Consider the following 16596-nt stretch of genomic DNA (forward strand, 5'->3'; position numbering starts at 1 on the left):
GCTAGACCCAGGCTCCGGAGGCGGGCCCAGAGGCGGCGCTTTTGCTTACGTCTTTGAGAGCGCCGGAAGTGCCTGCTTAGGTGAGGGCGACGAGCCGACGACTACATTTACGGGGTCTCCCGGACGCCCAGAGTCGGTGAGCTCATTTTACTTTTCCACGAGGTGGACAGGGTCGGGCTCTGCTACGGGCCGAGTCCAGCGAGCGGGCGAGCGGGTGTGGGGTGTTTTCTATGGCGGGTGTTGGGAGTCTCCCGTTGCATTTGAATCGTGCAGTAATTCCGCTCTTGGCGGTGGAGGTTGTAGAGACGCAGTGGAGTTTGGAATAAAGGAAACTGTTGAGTCTGAGACATAGGTTTGCTTCTCTTTAGCGCCTTATTATGCAGAAAGAGGACTGAATAGGTTGACTTCAGTGACCCAAGATCAGTTAGAAAGTCGGTAAATTTAAAGAATGTGTTCAATGTACCCAGTGAAGTGTTAGGCACTTTGAGAGCTACAAAAAAAAAAAAAAAAAAAAAAAAAAAAGTGTAAAACTGGGCTTTTCTTGGCAGGTATCTCAGTCTAGTTGAGACAGGGTCAACTCGGATTGACAGAATGACTCATCTTGAGTTAGTGTGGACAAATGTTGGACTACTTGGCATCTTTTTCCGTCCTGTAAATCTGTATTGGGCATACACTGTTTTTCTCTTGAGATAACGGGGCTGTCATTCCTACAGAAAAATCAGGAACTAATGCAAGGTAGTTTATACTTCTACCCACCAGCACACACAGACCAGGCCTCTAACCATTCCTTGGAAGCCTGCGTGCCAGCACCCTGGAATCCAGAGCCTCTCCTGGAGTCTGCACAATCCAGATTGAAGCCGATGTCTTCTAGAGAGAAGGAACTGCATCCAGGGCGCAGCTGAATTTTGAGAGGCCCGAATGCCTCCACATCCACCAGGGGACCGCTGGGACTAATTCTCTTGGCAAACTTGTGGCCAACCCAAACTACCATGCTTCACATCCCCGTTATTTCTGGTTATCGCCCAAGATGTAAGCCCCTTTGGTCTTCTTTGCTACATCCTTATCTCCATGCTGCTTTGTACTTCCTCTTTCTATTTTAGGCTACGGCTGCTTTTCCCTCCTTTTCTTAAACATTTCACCCCTCAACACAACAGCTGAGCTCACTGAAAGCTCTGTTCCTGCTTAACAAACTGTTACATACTCTACTGCTTTATGGAAATTCTCTTTCTTCTCCTGACCATAACCAACACTTGGCTTTTTGCCTCCTGCCCTTTCAGTTGAGTCCTTTCTCTGACACCTGCATTTAAGGTTAAGTGATGACTCTACCTGTATTGAACTGATTTCACTTCCTCAGAACTCCCCCTCCCCCCACCAGGGTCTTTGGGGAGATTCTTTTCTCTCTCTGAGGCATTTGATTTCTCTGACCTTTCTTTTACCTCTCTGTGTATAATCCCTACACCTGCTAGGGGTTTCATTTTCCCTGTGAGTTTCTCTGAGGGATATTTTGTAACTCCCCCCCAGAGAGATTTAGGTACCCTTGCCATGTGCTAAGTGCCCTCTACTTTCCTCATCCTAGCACTTACCACATGTGTGCTAATTAATTGCTTGTGCTAATTAATTGCTTGTCTCTTCACCTTCTTTACTAATCTGGGCTGTCATTTTCTTGTTTATTTTTGTAATTCCACTGCCCATTAGGTATTTATTTGATTGCAACTGCTGCAGGTACAGTCTCAGAAGTCGGGCAAGTTGACATGTCATCTGACTTTAAAATGTAAGAATCTTTGGAAAGGGATCAGCTGGTACTTCAGCTTCAGCTGGTTGTGGCTCTGTGAGAATATGGTTCCAGTGTTGCCAGAGCATGTAGGTTTTTCAGTAATAGTTGGAAAAAATGGTTTTGGACAGTGGTATCTCCCAGTTTTCAGTGTTGTCAGTGGGATAACACTTTATTACAAACAAAACCAAAACAAAACCCAAAAAACCCTGGGCCAAACACTTCTCACATGCAGCCTATCAGTCACCAGTTTGGAATCCTTTTTAGTGTGGTAGGGCTTAGAATTGGACTTTGTGGAGAATACTAGATTTTGAGCTTCATCTTCATGGGTAGTTAGAAGTCGAATGAGTACTGTAGATTGAGAAATACATCAAAAAACTCCAGGGTGGTGTGTGTGTTACTTTGTGGCATAGTGAGGAGTCTGGCCTGCATGACTTTTTTTGGGAGAGAACAGGAGGGTAGAGGAATTTGGTTTTATTACAGTTAATTGATGTGAAACAGTTTGGATTCTTGATATGGGAAACTTCGGCTATGCGTGATGTATTAGCAAAGTTAACTGAGTATCCTTTTTTAAAGGTGGAGTGGAGAGGAGAATTGAGACTAGGAGGTTGAGCAGTTAAGATGGTAATCTTTATCCTGGTGTAAAGTAAGATTTAGATTTATAAACATATGTAGGGAAACATCTGGTATTTTGGTCTATTTTTATAATTTCAGTTGCTTGATCACTTACACTGAACAATCAAGGATCTCCTAAATATTTAACACAGTATAGTGGAGCTTATATAAGAGGAATCCTTAAAGCACTGAAAAAATCAAGTAATTTGTGAAACTAGCCTGCGTGCCCGCAGCCTGGCATCCGTACTTTAAGTTATATGGTGGTTATGAATAATCTGTAGTCTCCTTAAGCGTCATTCTCCTTTAATCTGTTTAGTATACTGCCAGATTAATCTTCTGGAATGACATTTTCCCCTATACCTTATTTCTAGGCTTAGAAGCCTGTGGTGAACTTCTCTAGCTGCTTGCTTTGTATTAGCATTAAATCATTTGAATGTGTTCTGTCTTTGCCCGTTACCTTTGTGAAGCAATGTGATATGATGAAAAGGGTTTGGGATTTGAAATCCTGCAGACCTGAATGATTCCAAGCTTTGGCTCTGGGATTGAGTTTTTCAGAGCCTCTGTGCTTCATGTGGAATAGTAGAGATAATATCTACTAAAGGGGAGGAAATGAAAGCTTGTTGAATTCCTGTGCAGGCTTACTTTCCATTCCTTTGCAATGCAAATCTTCTAATCAGTTGCAACTTTCTCAGACACATTTTCCATAATTATAATTCTTTTACCTTTTTTTGGATTCCACGATCATTCATCCCCATTTAAGCAATCTCTCAAGAGTCTATTTAAATTTTCTTGGCTTTCTTAACTACCATTTCCTACATTTATCTCCCTGAGCACAGAACAGTGGTTGATTTTTAGTAAATATTTTGCTCTATTTTACCATGTTAATTGACATCAGTATTAGGTTTTTTTTATAGACCTTTGCTAACTATGTTCTAAAATTCAGTTTTAGTTGTCTGAAATTATAAACATTTTTCAATAAAGAATAGTAATAATCTAGTTTATGGGTTGAAGTCAGTTCTTAAAACCTTGCTTCAATTTAGGATGTCTGGAATATGTTTGCCTTGCTTTAGGGTCAGTGGATCTCATACTGAGATGAGTTTAAGTGTTTTTTTTGGTTTTGTTTTGTTTTTAAAGATCTATTTATTTGAGAGAGCATGAGCAGGGCAAAGGGCAGAAGGAGAAGCAGGCTCTCTTCTGAGCAGGGAATCACCCCACCCATCCCTGCCCCACAGGGCTAGATCCCAGGACTCTGGGATCATGACTTGAGCCAAAGGCAAACACTTAAGCAAATGAGCCACCTAGGCACCCAAGTTTAAGGTTTTTTTTTTTTTAAATAAAGTGTCAGCATTCCACGCCAGGCCAATTATATAGGGATTACAGAGGCTAGGGCCTAAGCATTTGTATTTTTAAAGCTCTTTAGGCTGCTTGGATGGCTCAGTTGGTTGAGCGTCTGCCTTTGGCTCAGGTCATGATCTCAGGATCCTGGGATCAAGCCCACATTGGGCTCTCTGCTCAGTGTTAAGTCTGCTTCTCCTTCTCCCTCTGTGATCTCTGGCTTTCATTCTCTCCAATAAATAAATAAAATCGTAAAAAAAAAAATAAAGTTCTTTCGATAATCTAAAGTGCAGCCAGGGCTAACCAACTGCTTTAGGTGCTAGAGCCAAAGAACTCTCATTGATAGCCTTTCTTTCAGAAATGAAGTGACATTTGTATCATGAGAAATATATAGAGCCAAAATCTTTAAAAAAACAAAACAAAACATATATATATATATATATATATATATATGTATTTTTTTTTTTTTTTAAATAATCTCTATACTCTATACTTGTGGGGCTCAGACTCACAACCCAGAGATCACGAGTCCCATGCCCCATGGACTGAGCCATCCAGGAGCGCCAGGAGCCATAATTTAATAGTGCTTATTGGAACTTTTCTGAATACAGGTTTGCCTCACTCTCTGAAGCCTTTCATAAGTTAAATGGCATTAAGGAAAGAGGCAGTTAATACTTTGTAAATGAAAATCTTTGGATTTCTTTTGGTTAGTGAAAACAGGTACTAAGGCAGGTCTTTTGTAAAAGCGAAGTGACATAGGGTGAATTTTCAGGTAGCTGGGGGATATCTGTAATGAATAGAAACCAGTATTTAGGTTCCCTGGAATGGCTCTTATGGTGGTCATTTGAATAATCTATCTATTTATCTGGCCAATATTTTTTAAGTACCTTTACCTTGCTAAGCAATAGAAGTAAGAAAAGTAATTGCCTTTGCAGTGGTGTTTAGTTTGGGAGGGAGGACTGGAAGAAAAGTTAAGTGCAAATGATGTTATATAGCACTATTATAGAAGGGTGCCTTAACAACCCCAAAGAAAGAACAACTTTGTACTTTCTGGAGAATGTAAGAAAAGCTGACATTTAAATTGAATCCTGATGAATTACTCTAATCAGTAATGGTATAAGAGAATACAAGGTTTATAATCTAGAACTAGTTTTTAGCAAACTTCTAAATGAAGCTTACATTCTCTATGCTGAATTCTAATCCATTCTCTGCCTAATTGTGATATAGAGGGTTCTTTAATTTTTCAGTTCTATCCTTCGGTTTTCAAATCCTATTGGATCCGAGAACTTGACTGGAATACTTCTGAGACTCCACTAATGGATGATTAGTGATTACACAGTAACATGATCACTTAAGTGAGAAAGCATCTTTGCTTAAATTTAGCTGATTGGCTTCTAGTTGTGGGATGGGTCAATTTCCTAAATCGGGATAATGTCATAAACAACATGTGCTACTAATCAGAAGGCTGCTGAATAGATTATCTTTACCCTTTTTTGTTGTCTTAATTAAAGATCCAGCTTAAGACTTACCTTCCTGATAGCCCAGTATTCATTCTTTCCTTTTGTATGTAATCATCAAACTGTGTCTTTTCTTTTGTTTTACTAACAGTATGAGGTTGTGTGTGGAATATTTTATTTATACTTCTCTTTCCCTATTATATAGATTTCTTAAGGATGAAGGATTTTTAATAATTTGACATGAGCCTCACCTGTGCTACTGGATTTTGGGGGCGGGGGGAGGTGTTTTATCTTTGTGAAGCCTAATTATTTTGCTCCACCATGCTCTGTTTAGCCTTACTAAAATGTCAGTATCTTTTGGAGGGTTTTTTTCCTTTGTTTATGTGGACAGGGGAATGGGCTGAATGGGAGATAGGTATTAAGGAGGGCACTTGCTGTGACAAGCACCGGGTGCCATATGTAAGTGATAAATCACAAAATCCTACACGTGAAACCAACATTATGCTGTATGTTACCTAACTTGTATTTAAATAAAAACTTGGATTAAGTAGAAAGAATAATCAAGAAAAAAAGTGCCCCATGACAGCAATACCATTAGTGCGTATAAATATATGTATATATATATATATTTTTTTTTTTTAAAGATTTTATTATTTGACAGAGATCACAAGTAGGCAGAGAGGCAGGCAGAGAGAGAGGGGGAAGCAGGCTCCCCACTGAGCAGAGAGCCTGATGTGGGGCTCGATCCCAGGACCCTGGGATCATGACCTGAGTTGAAGGCAGAGGTTTTAACCCACTGAGCCACCCAGGCGCCCTGCGTATATATTTTTAGTTTTATATTGTGTTCTATTTTTATGTTCTTAATTCTGAAAATATATAGTGATTTTCATAAAAGTTATCTATTTACAGATTTTATTTATTTGACAGCATGTGCATGCATGAGCAGGGAGGAGAGGCAGAGGGAGAGGAAGAAGGAAAGAAGCAGACTCTCTGCTGAGCAGGGAGCCTTTGTGGGGTTGGATCTGGGACCCTGGGATCATAACGCTTAACTAACTGAGCCACCCAGGCGCCCCTTGGGAGAAAGTTTTAAAAAGTCCTCTTGTTGGAAATACAGGCTTTGAGTTCTGGAATGAAGTCACAGGAGTAAAAAGCACAGCATAGAGAATATAGTCACTGATATTATTGTAACAGTGATGTGTGGTGACAGATGGTAGCTACACTTGTGAGCATAGTATAATGTATTAATTACTGCATTGTATACCTGAAACTAATGTAATGTTGGGTGTCAACTATACTAAAAAAATTTTGGAAAAACAAAAAGTTCTCCATCAAATTTTTATCTAGTAAGTTTAGTATTCTTTGATGAATTGATGTTGCTTGCCTTGATTTTGAGATGACGTGTTCATGGGAGTATTTATTGCCAATATAAAACTAAGGATTTCCAGACTAAGGGCGCTAGAATTTTTTTCAATCTGTGAGTTATTTTAATCTTAATATTTTAGATAAAAATCACCTTAGACATCAAATGCACTTCTTTCAGAGATAAGAATAAGAGATGTCCTGCCCAGTTCTCAACTAGCAAAATTAGGACTAGAATTCTTTAATATAATTCGGTTGTTCTTATGAAACTTGGGTGGCCTCTGGTGGTCAAAATAATGTCTTCTGTTCTTAAAGATGTCTTTGAAGGGGGTTTGGCTTATTAATGGTCGTAATTTTTTTATTTTGAGAGTTTTATTTATACATATAATGAAGGGTTATTTTTTCTCCATTGGTTGGTTTATACAGACACAAATCCTTATGTCTGTATTTTTCCCCCCCTCCTGCAGGAGATTGTTGAAAACTTTAAATTTGATTCCTGAAAGGACTCAAGTAAGTAGTATAGTAGTTATTCTTATGTGTTTTTTATGGGAAGCCAGTAATTTTTATATTGTAGTGTTTACATCTAGTTAAGAAACTATATAGTATTTCCTTAGAACTCTTGTAGTTTTTCTTTTTCATTAATTACAGTCTTATTTTTACTTGTTTTCCTTTAGTTCATTAATTTGTATTCCTAATTTTTGCCATCACTTGAGACACTAAGCTTGGCTTTTTTTTTTAACGTTTTACTTATTTAAGTAATCTGTACACCCCACATGGGGCTCGAACTCAAAACCCTGAGATCAAGAGTCACATGCTTCTCCCACTGAGCCATCCAGGTGTCCTGACACATTATGCTTAGTGAATGATTTCCAGGACTTTTAAGTATAGTTACTTATTTTTGTTATAGATAATAGGTATAGAACATTATGCAGTGAAAATATTCACCTTCCTATTCCCAGCCACCCAGTTCTCCCCAGAGACAGGCACTATTACATTCTCTTGTTTCTACTCCCAGAAGTAGTCTGTGCATATGGATATGTATTCATACCCTATCTTTTTATTTTTCCAAAGTGGCAGCATATCCAACAGATTAATCTACCCCCTTTTTTTTTTTTTTTGGCTTAGCAGTATATCTTGGCATTCCTTCTGTATTACGTGTGGGGTTACTTTTCTTTAAAATGGCTTGCATAATTATCCTTTATATGAATGTATAGCATTTTATTTAATCTATACCCTTCTGACCAACATTTTAGGTTGCTTTCAGTCTTTGCTATGTACCTGTTCAAGTATACAGAGAAGTAGAATGTCCAGGTCAAAGCATATGTGCATTTAACATTTAATAGATATTGCCCATTTTTCCCCTGTCTGTACCAAATCACTCTTTTCATTAATACATGAGAGCGTTACTTTACTTTAATCAGAGCAGTTTTATTTTTGTGGAGCTTTGGTTGAAAATGAGTACTCAATTCTAGTTTTAGTTTTCATCTTCCTTATTTTGAAGAAAGTTGAGCGTCTTTTCAAAGGATTGAGTCATTGTCTTTCCTTTTTTTGTGAACTGTCTTCATATCATTTGTCCATTTTTTTGGGGGGGGGTTCTTTTTTTTCCCCTGTGATTTGATTTCAGTTGGTTGCTGTTACTTCTCTCCATTGTTTCTCAAGCAGGATAAAATCTGACTTGTTCTTTAGACTCCATGAAACTTTTGGTGGGTTCAGTAAAGGTAGTATAGGAGGAGTAATTCTGATAATTTCTTTTTTTTCAAGCTTCCATCAATTCTTGTATTTAAAAGATTGGTTACTCTGAAATAACATTCTCTCTCTCTCTTTTTTCTTTTTAAAGGTTTTACTTATTTGAGAGCGAGAGAGAGCATGTGGGGTGGGGGGAAGGCAGAGGGAGAGGGAGGACCCAGGACTCTGAAATTAGGACCTGAGCTGAAGGCAGGTGCTTAACCAAGTGAGCCACCCAGGCGCCCCTGAAATAACATTCTTTTTTTTTTTTTTTTTTAATTTTTTTTTTTTAATTTTTTTTTTAAGATTTTATTTTATTTATTTGAGAGAGAGAGACGGTGAGAGAGAGCATGAGCGAACAGAAGGTCAGAGGGAGAAGCAGACTCCCCATGGAGCTGGGAGCCTGATGTGGGACTCGATCCCGGGACTCCAGGATCACGCCCTGAGCCGGAGGCAGTCGTTTAACCAACTGCGCCACCCAGGCGTCCCCTGAAATAACATTCTTGATGATGTCTGATTATGGACTTGGAATTGCGGTTGATTTATGTATAATGTTAAAAGCTAATTTGTAACTTAAATTAAGATTTTTCTAGGCATCTTTGAGTTGGTTCATTTTATTGCACTATTTGTATTAGAAAATATTGTAGGTTTGTTTTTACAGAGAAAATTAAGATTGTACTGTGGATAGTGTAAAAAAATATTGCCCTCATCATCCAGCCTTTGTTTTTTTCTGGCCTAAACCGTTAGAATTCTGTCCTGCTAAAGTGGGATGTCATCTTCGCCATCAACACTCCCCTCACCCTGTTAGTATTATTACATCATAAAGAGCCACCGAAAATCTTTTGATATGTATCTTCTCTGAGAAATTTTCCTTCTTCACAAATTTGGGACTATGTGTTTGGACTTGTTGCCCTATTTTCTGTGTACTACAAAGGTCCTGACTTAGTACAGGTCCCATTTTTCACTTCTCACTTGTGATTATCCTTCTCTGTCTTCTCTATCACTTATGGTTCATAGTTCTTGGGTCAGAACCTGGTTCACTTTCTCATGGTTCTGTTCTCTTAACCATTTCTCATCTACTCTGGTGGTTGTTGAGCTGCTGCCTGTGGACTGCCTGCCTATTTTTGTAAATACAGTGTTTTTGGTACATGGCCACACCCCTACATTTATAGGTGTTGCTTATGGCTGCTTTCATATTATAACACTAGAATAAAGTAGTTTTGACAGAGACCTGTGACCTGCAAGGCTGAAAATATTAGTCTGGTCCTTTATAAAAAAGTTCGTTAACCCCTGATCTACTGTGTTGCCATTTCATATAGATGACCTTAAGGCTAGTTCCTGCACCCTCTGCTCATCATCTCTTGTTTGTCTTGCTTATCTTTTTTTTTGCCTGTTCCCATGTTGTTTCCATCTGGACTCCATAATGCACTCAGCCCTCCATCCAGAACACGTCAGCTCTCAAAGTAGGAAGCCTCTGTCTGTATCCCAAACATGAAAAATGCTGTCAGAACTTTTATTTTAATTTCAAATATTATGAGAATGTCTTTGCATTGAAATAAATTTATAGCATTAAAAGCAAATACTGAGTGTGATTCATTTCAGGGTTTGTTGAGTGTGCTTTTATAGGATTGTTTAACACTTTTTGATTAAAACTATTTCATTGAACACATAGAAGAGATAAAGCTGTAGGAATGCAACAAAACTAGACACTAGTGTTACAGAAACCAGGAAATAGCAGCATTGCTGAGCATTGTAAATTATTCATGCAGATGCATCTTCTCTAATTTTTACTATAAGAATGAAAAAATATTTGTGATTTTATGGATTTTTAAAAAACATTTTATTTATTTATTTGACCCAGAGACAGAGATTACAAGTAGGCAGACAGGCAGGCAGGGAGGGGGGAGGAAGCAGGCTCCCCGCTGAGCAGAGAGCCTGATGACGGGCTCTATCCCAGAACCCTGAGATCACTACCTGAGCTGAAGGCAGAGGCTTTAACCCACTGAGCCACCCAGGCACCGCTCTTATAGATCTTTTTACCACAGTTGTTGGAAACAAGCTCTTTGAAGCTTTAAATAGCCTTTGAAACGGAACACGGGGCTTTCTATTACATTTTTAAAAAACGGACATTTCTGAATTGTTTGGAAAAATAATTGCCTTATTCATTCTTTCTTCCTTTTGGTCACTTACATTTTATTTAAGTCTCTCTGGAAAATAATCATTGGCATGTAAATATTTACTCTTTTAAAAATCTCTCTTGCTCTCTAATAACATAACACCCGTAAATCTTTGATCTTTTTGTTTAGTGGCTTACAGAAGAGATGAAATGTGGTCTGAGGGACGATATGACTATGAAAGACTTCCAAGAGAACGAGTACCTCCGCGAAGTCATCCCAGTGTAAGTTACTACTGATGTAGAATAATTCAAAACCTGGTGTCTAAGTGAATTTGTTATACTGAAGCTAGGTATAGTAAAATCTTTAATAGATAAAAATTGACCAGTCTGGGTTGAAATATAGATTAAGCTTATATTTTAAAAGTTAAAAGTTTGAAAATGCAGCATTTTATTTATGTAGATAATCTATATTTCATATTTCTTATTTAGATTTATAAAATGGAGGGTTTTTATATTGAATTGAATTTGTGAAGAAAATTTGAGGTTATATAAAGATGGACTGTCAGGTAATGAAGGAGTATTTGAGCACCTGCTCCTACTATTGGCTGTCACCTATTCTGTATTTCTAAAAATGTTTGCAAATTGGATATGTGAAATTATGAAGTAGAGGCAGATCAGGGACAGGTAGGTAGCTTTAGTATACTGTCCTACTAATTGTCTCTGTTGCTTTGGGAATTGGAAATTTTTAATTAGGCCTTTTCTCAAGGAGCTTGCTATTGTGCTTGTTATTGTATTCCCAGCACCATCTCGTATGTGGCACATAGTAGGAGTTCAGTGTTTATTGCGTGAATATATGCACTCTCTGTGCAGAATCCTCTGCAGAGACCTAAGGGAAAGTTTGGGAAGGGTCAAGAAACTGTCAATCTTAAACTTTACACAGGCCCATTCTAAGCGCCAGGGGCTTGGGTTGTGTTGATACTATGTGGCTATATTATGGATTCATCATATGCCATCAAAGGTACAAATACTTGTTTATATGCTAGTTTTTTGTTTTTGTTTTTTTTTCTTCACTTATATATTCTGAGTAAGTCCTACAGATGGGTGATACCACTTTTAGCATTGTCATTTGGCCCGGGTTACAGCTTAGGCCGGGTTGATCTAAAATGATAAAAGATGGACTTTTTGGTTTTTGGCTCAGAGGAGGCAGGGGTGCAACTGTCTTTAGTAGTCTCGAATTCGGGTTCATCCTGACACCAGCTACCTCTGCCATGCCTCCTAAGTTCAAGATCCCAACCCCAATTAGATCAAAGTCATGTACCTGGGGTGCACTGATGGGGAAGTTGGTGCTGTGTCTGTCCTGGACCCCAAGATCGGCCTCTTGAGTCTTTCTCCAGCAGAAGTTGGTGATGACCTCGCCAAGGCAACTGATAATTGGAAGGGTCTGAGGATTACAGTGAAACTGACCATTCAGAACAGACAGGCCCAGACTGAAGTGGGACTGCAGGCAGACTGCCTCTGCCCTGATGGTTAAAGCCCTCAAGGAACCGCCAAGATACTGAAGAAAAACATTAAGCAGTGGAAATATCACTTTTGATAAGATTGTCAACATTGCCTGATAGATATGCCACTGATCTTTTTTTTTTTTTTTAAGATTTTTTATTTATTTATTTGACAGACCCAGATCACAAGTAGGCAGAGAGGCAGGCAGAGAGAGAGGAGGAAGCAGGCTCCCTGCTAAGCAGAGAGCCCTATATGGGGCTCAATCCCAGGACCCTAGGATCATGACCCGAACCAAAGGCAGAGGCTCAACCCACTGAGCCGCCCAGGCACCCCATTATGTCACTGATCTTTAGCCAGATAATTCTCTAGAACCATTAAGGAGATCCTGGGGATGGCCCAATCTGCGGGCTGCAGTGTTGATGGCCACCATCCTCATGACATCATAGATGACATCAATAGTGGTGCAGTGGAATGCCCAGCTAGTTAAGAACTACAAAGGAAAACACTTCAACAAAGGATCATTTGATGACCCCCCCCCAAAAAAAAGATAAAAGATGGAGGAAAGAAAGAGGCCTACCATATTTCAGAACGAGTAGACTTGTTACTATATGTCATTTCTTTCCAAGTTTTATTTATAGATTGTATATTTATTATCGTCTGTGGTTTCTAATTAAACTTTGAGTTAAATTCTTTTCTGTTTGATAAAATTATAGTTTATCTAGGAAAACAGAACAAAGTGATATAGATAAACATAATGTGGGAGTAATGAGGAGAGGTAGTAAAAGGGATGATTTTAGAAAAAAAAATTCTTGGGATCCCTACCTTTCTAAGGATATATCCTATTAGGAATTTGTATTTCAAGAATAAAAATTTTCTGTGTGGTTACGCCACCAACTGGAATATATAGTTGGATTTGTTTTAGTTTGTTTTCAATTTTGGGGAAGTGCCTTTTTTTTTTTCCTAATTAGGTTTTTTCCCCCTTAATGTAACACGTGATTCCGAATTATAAAATAAGATACATTTAGACAGGGGGTGACTTTTAAGTGGTAACTTACTGTAATTACATGTTTAACTAGTTCCTGCTTACTGTAAGTGAGGGGTTTTACAAATAAATCTCTTAATCTTCAAAACAATTCTGAGTGTTGAATGGTACAACATTTATAGAACTCAGTAGAATGTTGTAGAAGCCATAAAATGTAAGCAGGGATTTATATACAGAAATAGAATTTCAGACAACAGTGGGAAGTATTCATGATCAAATCATGGGAAAAGTTATATATTACACCACTTATTATACCATTCTGCGTTATTTATGCACGCTGGCTTGTATTCTAGAACACAGTGCAGTGGAAGGTGATTCAGAGAGTTAAGACTGGAGGCAGAGGGACCTGTCAGGAGGCTGTCAGCTATTTCTACGCAGGGGAAGTGGTTTAAACAAGCTGGGGAGGAATGAGTTTTAAGATGGGGATAATTGTCTTATCAGTGGCCTAAGGACAAAAGAAGGACCCTTCAGATCTCTAGGTCATTGTGTGAGAATGGATTTGAGAAAGTTCATACTAAAAGCCTTTGTTTTCTCTGAAGGGGTAGCAAGATCATCTGAAAGTGCAGGAGGTAGAGGGTGATTTGAGGCCAGCCTTGAATTGTAAGTAGCTATTGTTGGTATCTCCTCACCAGAGATGTTTTAAAAGACTGTGGCTGAGGGGCAGTGAGCTTTGCGCTGTAATATTATAGGGGTACCAGTCTGCAGGAATGTGTGCTTTATTACCTAAGTAGCCCAATTTTGGGGTGGAGGAGGCAAGTTGTATTGATTTAAGATTGCATGATGAGTGGTGGACTCAGAAAGATAAAGATATTGAAAGTTCTGACTCAGAGAGTTACTGAGGTAATATATTATGTGTTATGGGGTGATTCAGGAAGGAGATAAAGCTGTAAGAGGGACAGAGGATTGAAAGAAGTGAGGTGTTGAGGGACAGAAAAGACTCAGTGAATCTGAAGACCAGTGTGTGGTAGAAAGATAGGCAATTGGTATTTTGAAGTGTAGAGTTTCCAAGAGAGTACAGTTCTGGGTGATTTAAATCCAGCAGATGGGGGTAGGAATAGAGGGTGGGTGAAGGTTATTGGAGTTGAGATCAGGAAAACTTGGTAGCTCGATTTGCTCAGTGATTTAGATTAGAGACTCTCAGTCCTCGCTGGACTTTGAAGTCACACAGAGAGTTCTTAAATATCAGTGTCTGGGCCCCATCCAGAAAATTAAGTCCTAATATTTGCAGCTAGGATCAAAACATCAGTGTTGTATAAAAGTTAACTGGTTACTTATGCAGTTAAGAAAGGCAGATGAACACTGAAGTTGCTGATGATGACAGGAGTTGAGGTAAAATGACAGGTGATGGAAGTTATCAGTGGATGAGGCTATTGTAGTAAAATCTAAACCCAAATAAAAATTATTTCATTTTTAAATAATTTATGTGAGTGTAAATGTGAAATAGAGGCTCCTTTATAAAGTAATTTCATCAGCAGGAAGCAGATAGATATATTTTATACCACAAGTGCATTTAAAATCATAGTGGAAGTACTCAACCAACTCTAAGTTCCCAAAGGTGAATCTGACTTCCTAAATTCTCTGGCTACTTAGTTCCTCCTATTTGGGGAGGTACCTAGATTGCCTTTCTCCTGAGAGCACAGAATCTGCCCAGACCTTGTGCAGCTTTATTGCTCTCCTTTTGAAGAAACAATTTTAATTCTAGTGATTGGTCCCTTCCTCCTCCCAATAAGCCTTTTTTAGTTGATAAATCCTTCTCAATTCCACATCCCTTTCCCCAAGACTTGCTTTTATGGTGAACATGGCCTTTTTTTTTGGTTAGAAATTTAAAGCCTTCCCCTCCCCTCAATTATGCGCCTTTGATGGCTCTTGGAAGTTATCTCTTTACCTTCTATGTTACACCTCCATTTTCGTTTTAGTAAAGTAAAGCGAAGTTTCTTAAACTTTTTGGTGCCATGGATCCTTTTAACAGTCTGGTGAAGCCTATGGATCCCTTTTAGAGTAGGGGTTTTAAAACTACCAAATACACAGAATTAAAGAAGACCTCTTATATTTGAATTATCGAACTATTATAAAACAATTTTGTAATACAGTAATATGTACTTCTTTAGTAGGTCATTAAAGTACTAAGAGGTAATGGTGGGAGTTTCATTACTGTATTTTCAAAGTTATGAGAGAAAATGGTGTTTTGAGTTAATGCAACAGCTATAACATGGTATGAAAATATCTATGATTTCTGTTAGTGACGAAGCCACAGATATTTCTGTTGTTATTCTGTTGTTTGTTGCTGTATTTGGGTGAAAAAAGTAATTTTTTATTCACATCTGATTTCAAGGACCTGCTGAATCCTCGGGCTAGAAAATTGTTAAATGACACTAGAACTAGAAATATAAATTAGTAAAGTTAGTATATATATTAGTATATATATAAATATAAATTAGTAAAGTTCCTGAATTTGGAGCTAATAAAAGTATAATTTCTTAAATATTTAAAAACATTTAATAACAAAACAGAGATCATCTAATGTTATTTTAAAAACCATATTGGTATATCATATTGACTTGTACAAGATTCTCATAAGCAGCATTATTCATAACAGCTCCAAGCTGGCAACAATCCAAATGTGTAACAGTAGAGTAGATAAATTAATTGTGCAATTCATACAGCAATTAGAATGAATGGACCTGATGGACCATTGCAAAAGAAGCAACATGTATGAATCTCACAGACATCATACTAAAAAAAAGAAGCCAAATACAAGAGTATATCCTGTATTTCCTGCATATTTATATAAAGTTTCAGAATAAGCAAAACTCACCAGGAAAGCAGTTACTTTTAGGAGAGGTGAGTATTGACTGGGAGAGAGCACAGGAAGGCTTTTGCCATACTAGGGATGTTCAGTTTTTTGATCTGGTGGTAGTTATAGAGTGTAATTATCTTGTAAAAATTGATCCAGGAGTCATTTATGATTTTTAGACTTTTTGTATGTATGTCATACTTCACTAAAAACTTAGTTTTAAAAAGGCAGATTATTTTTTTTCTAAATATAAAACTAGTTAATCCTTGAAAAAGTAAGCACTCACTATCATTAGTGCCTGTGATAGAGGAAGGTAATGCTCTATTTTGTATATTTGGGTTCTGTTCTCTAACAGAAAAGCAGTTTCACTGCATTTCTTTTTTTTCTTACTGCTCCCATTTACTCACTACTTATATTCAACTATTAACATTTTATGAAAACTTTCTTTATCATGTATTTATCCACTTACCTGTCCTTCATCCATCTACTTAATCCATCTAGTTTTTGGATGTATTTCAAAGTAAACTGGTCAGATCTGCTTTTCACTGATTCTAGGTATACATACCATAAAAGTGCCATGTTTTTTTTACAGCTTTTTCTAAATGCAAAAATTACACACATGTAATACAAAGTCTTAAGTGTTCATCTGCCGAGTTTTGATTTAGTAATGTTCCTTTGTGTAGAGCTTCCCTAGGAGGTGTTTTACGTTCTTGGTTGACAGAATTGCAAGAATTTAACTTCCTTCTTGTTGTTACTTCCAGAGAGGAACGATGAGTTCTTGGCTGTATTCTGTAACAATATGTCCTGATTTTCTGGTGCAGTTTCAATTTCAGATATTTGACTCATTATTTCCCAGAGCCATTGAAATGCAAAACCACCAGT

At 37.9% G+C, this 16596-nt stretch overlaps 1 protein-coding gene and 1 pseudogene across 6 annotated transcripts in view; both read left to right on the forward strand.

Moving 5' to 3' along the window:
* The first annotated feature begins 34 nt into the window (after positions 1-34).
* PPHLN1 (periphilin 1) overlaps positions 35-16596 on the forward strand; it is a 160860-nt gene continuing 144298 nt past the window's right edge. For 4 of the 6 annotated variants that reach the window (XM_044228671.1, XM_044228673.1, XM_044228675.1 and 1 more), the window contains exons 1-3: positions 63-136; positions 760-1029; positions 10569-10660. In XM_044228671.1, the coding sequence (XP_044084606.1) occupies positions 990-1029; positions 10569-10660 (132 nt within the window). In that variant the 5' untranslated portion in view covers positions 63-136; positions 760-989. Of the gene's footprint in view, positions 137-759; positions 1030-7004; positions 7048-10568; positions 10661-16596 lie in introns of all 6 variants that reach the window. The other 2 variants (XM_044228672.1, XM_044228674.1) reach the window with 2 other exon arrangements.
* LOC122892348 lies at positions 11613-12421 on the forward strand (annotated as a pseudogene).

Source organism: Neovison vison, chromosome 12 (genome assembly GCF_020171115.1).
Source record: "Neovison vison isolate M4711 chromosome 12, ASM_NN_V1, whole genome shotgun sequence".
Lineage (NCBI taxonomy): Eukaryota > Metazoa > Chordata > Mammalia > Carnivora > Mustelidae > Neogale > Neogale vison.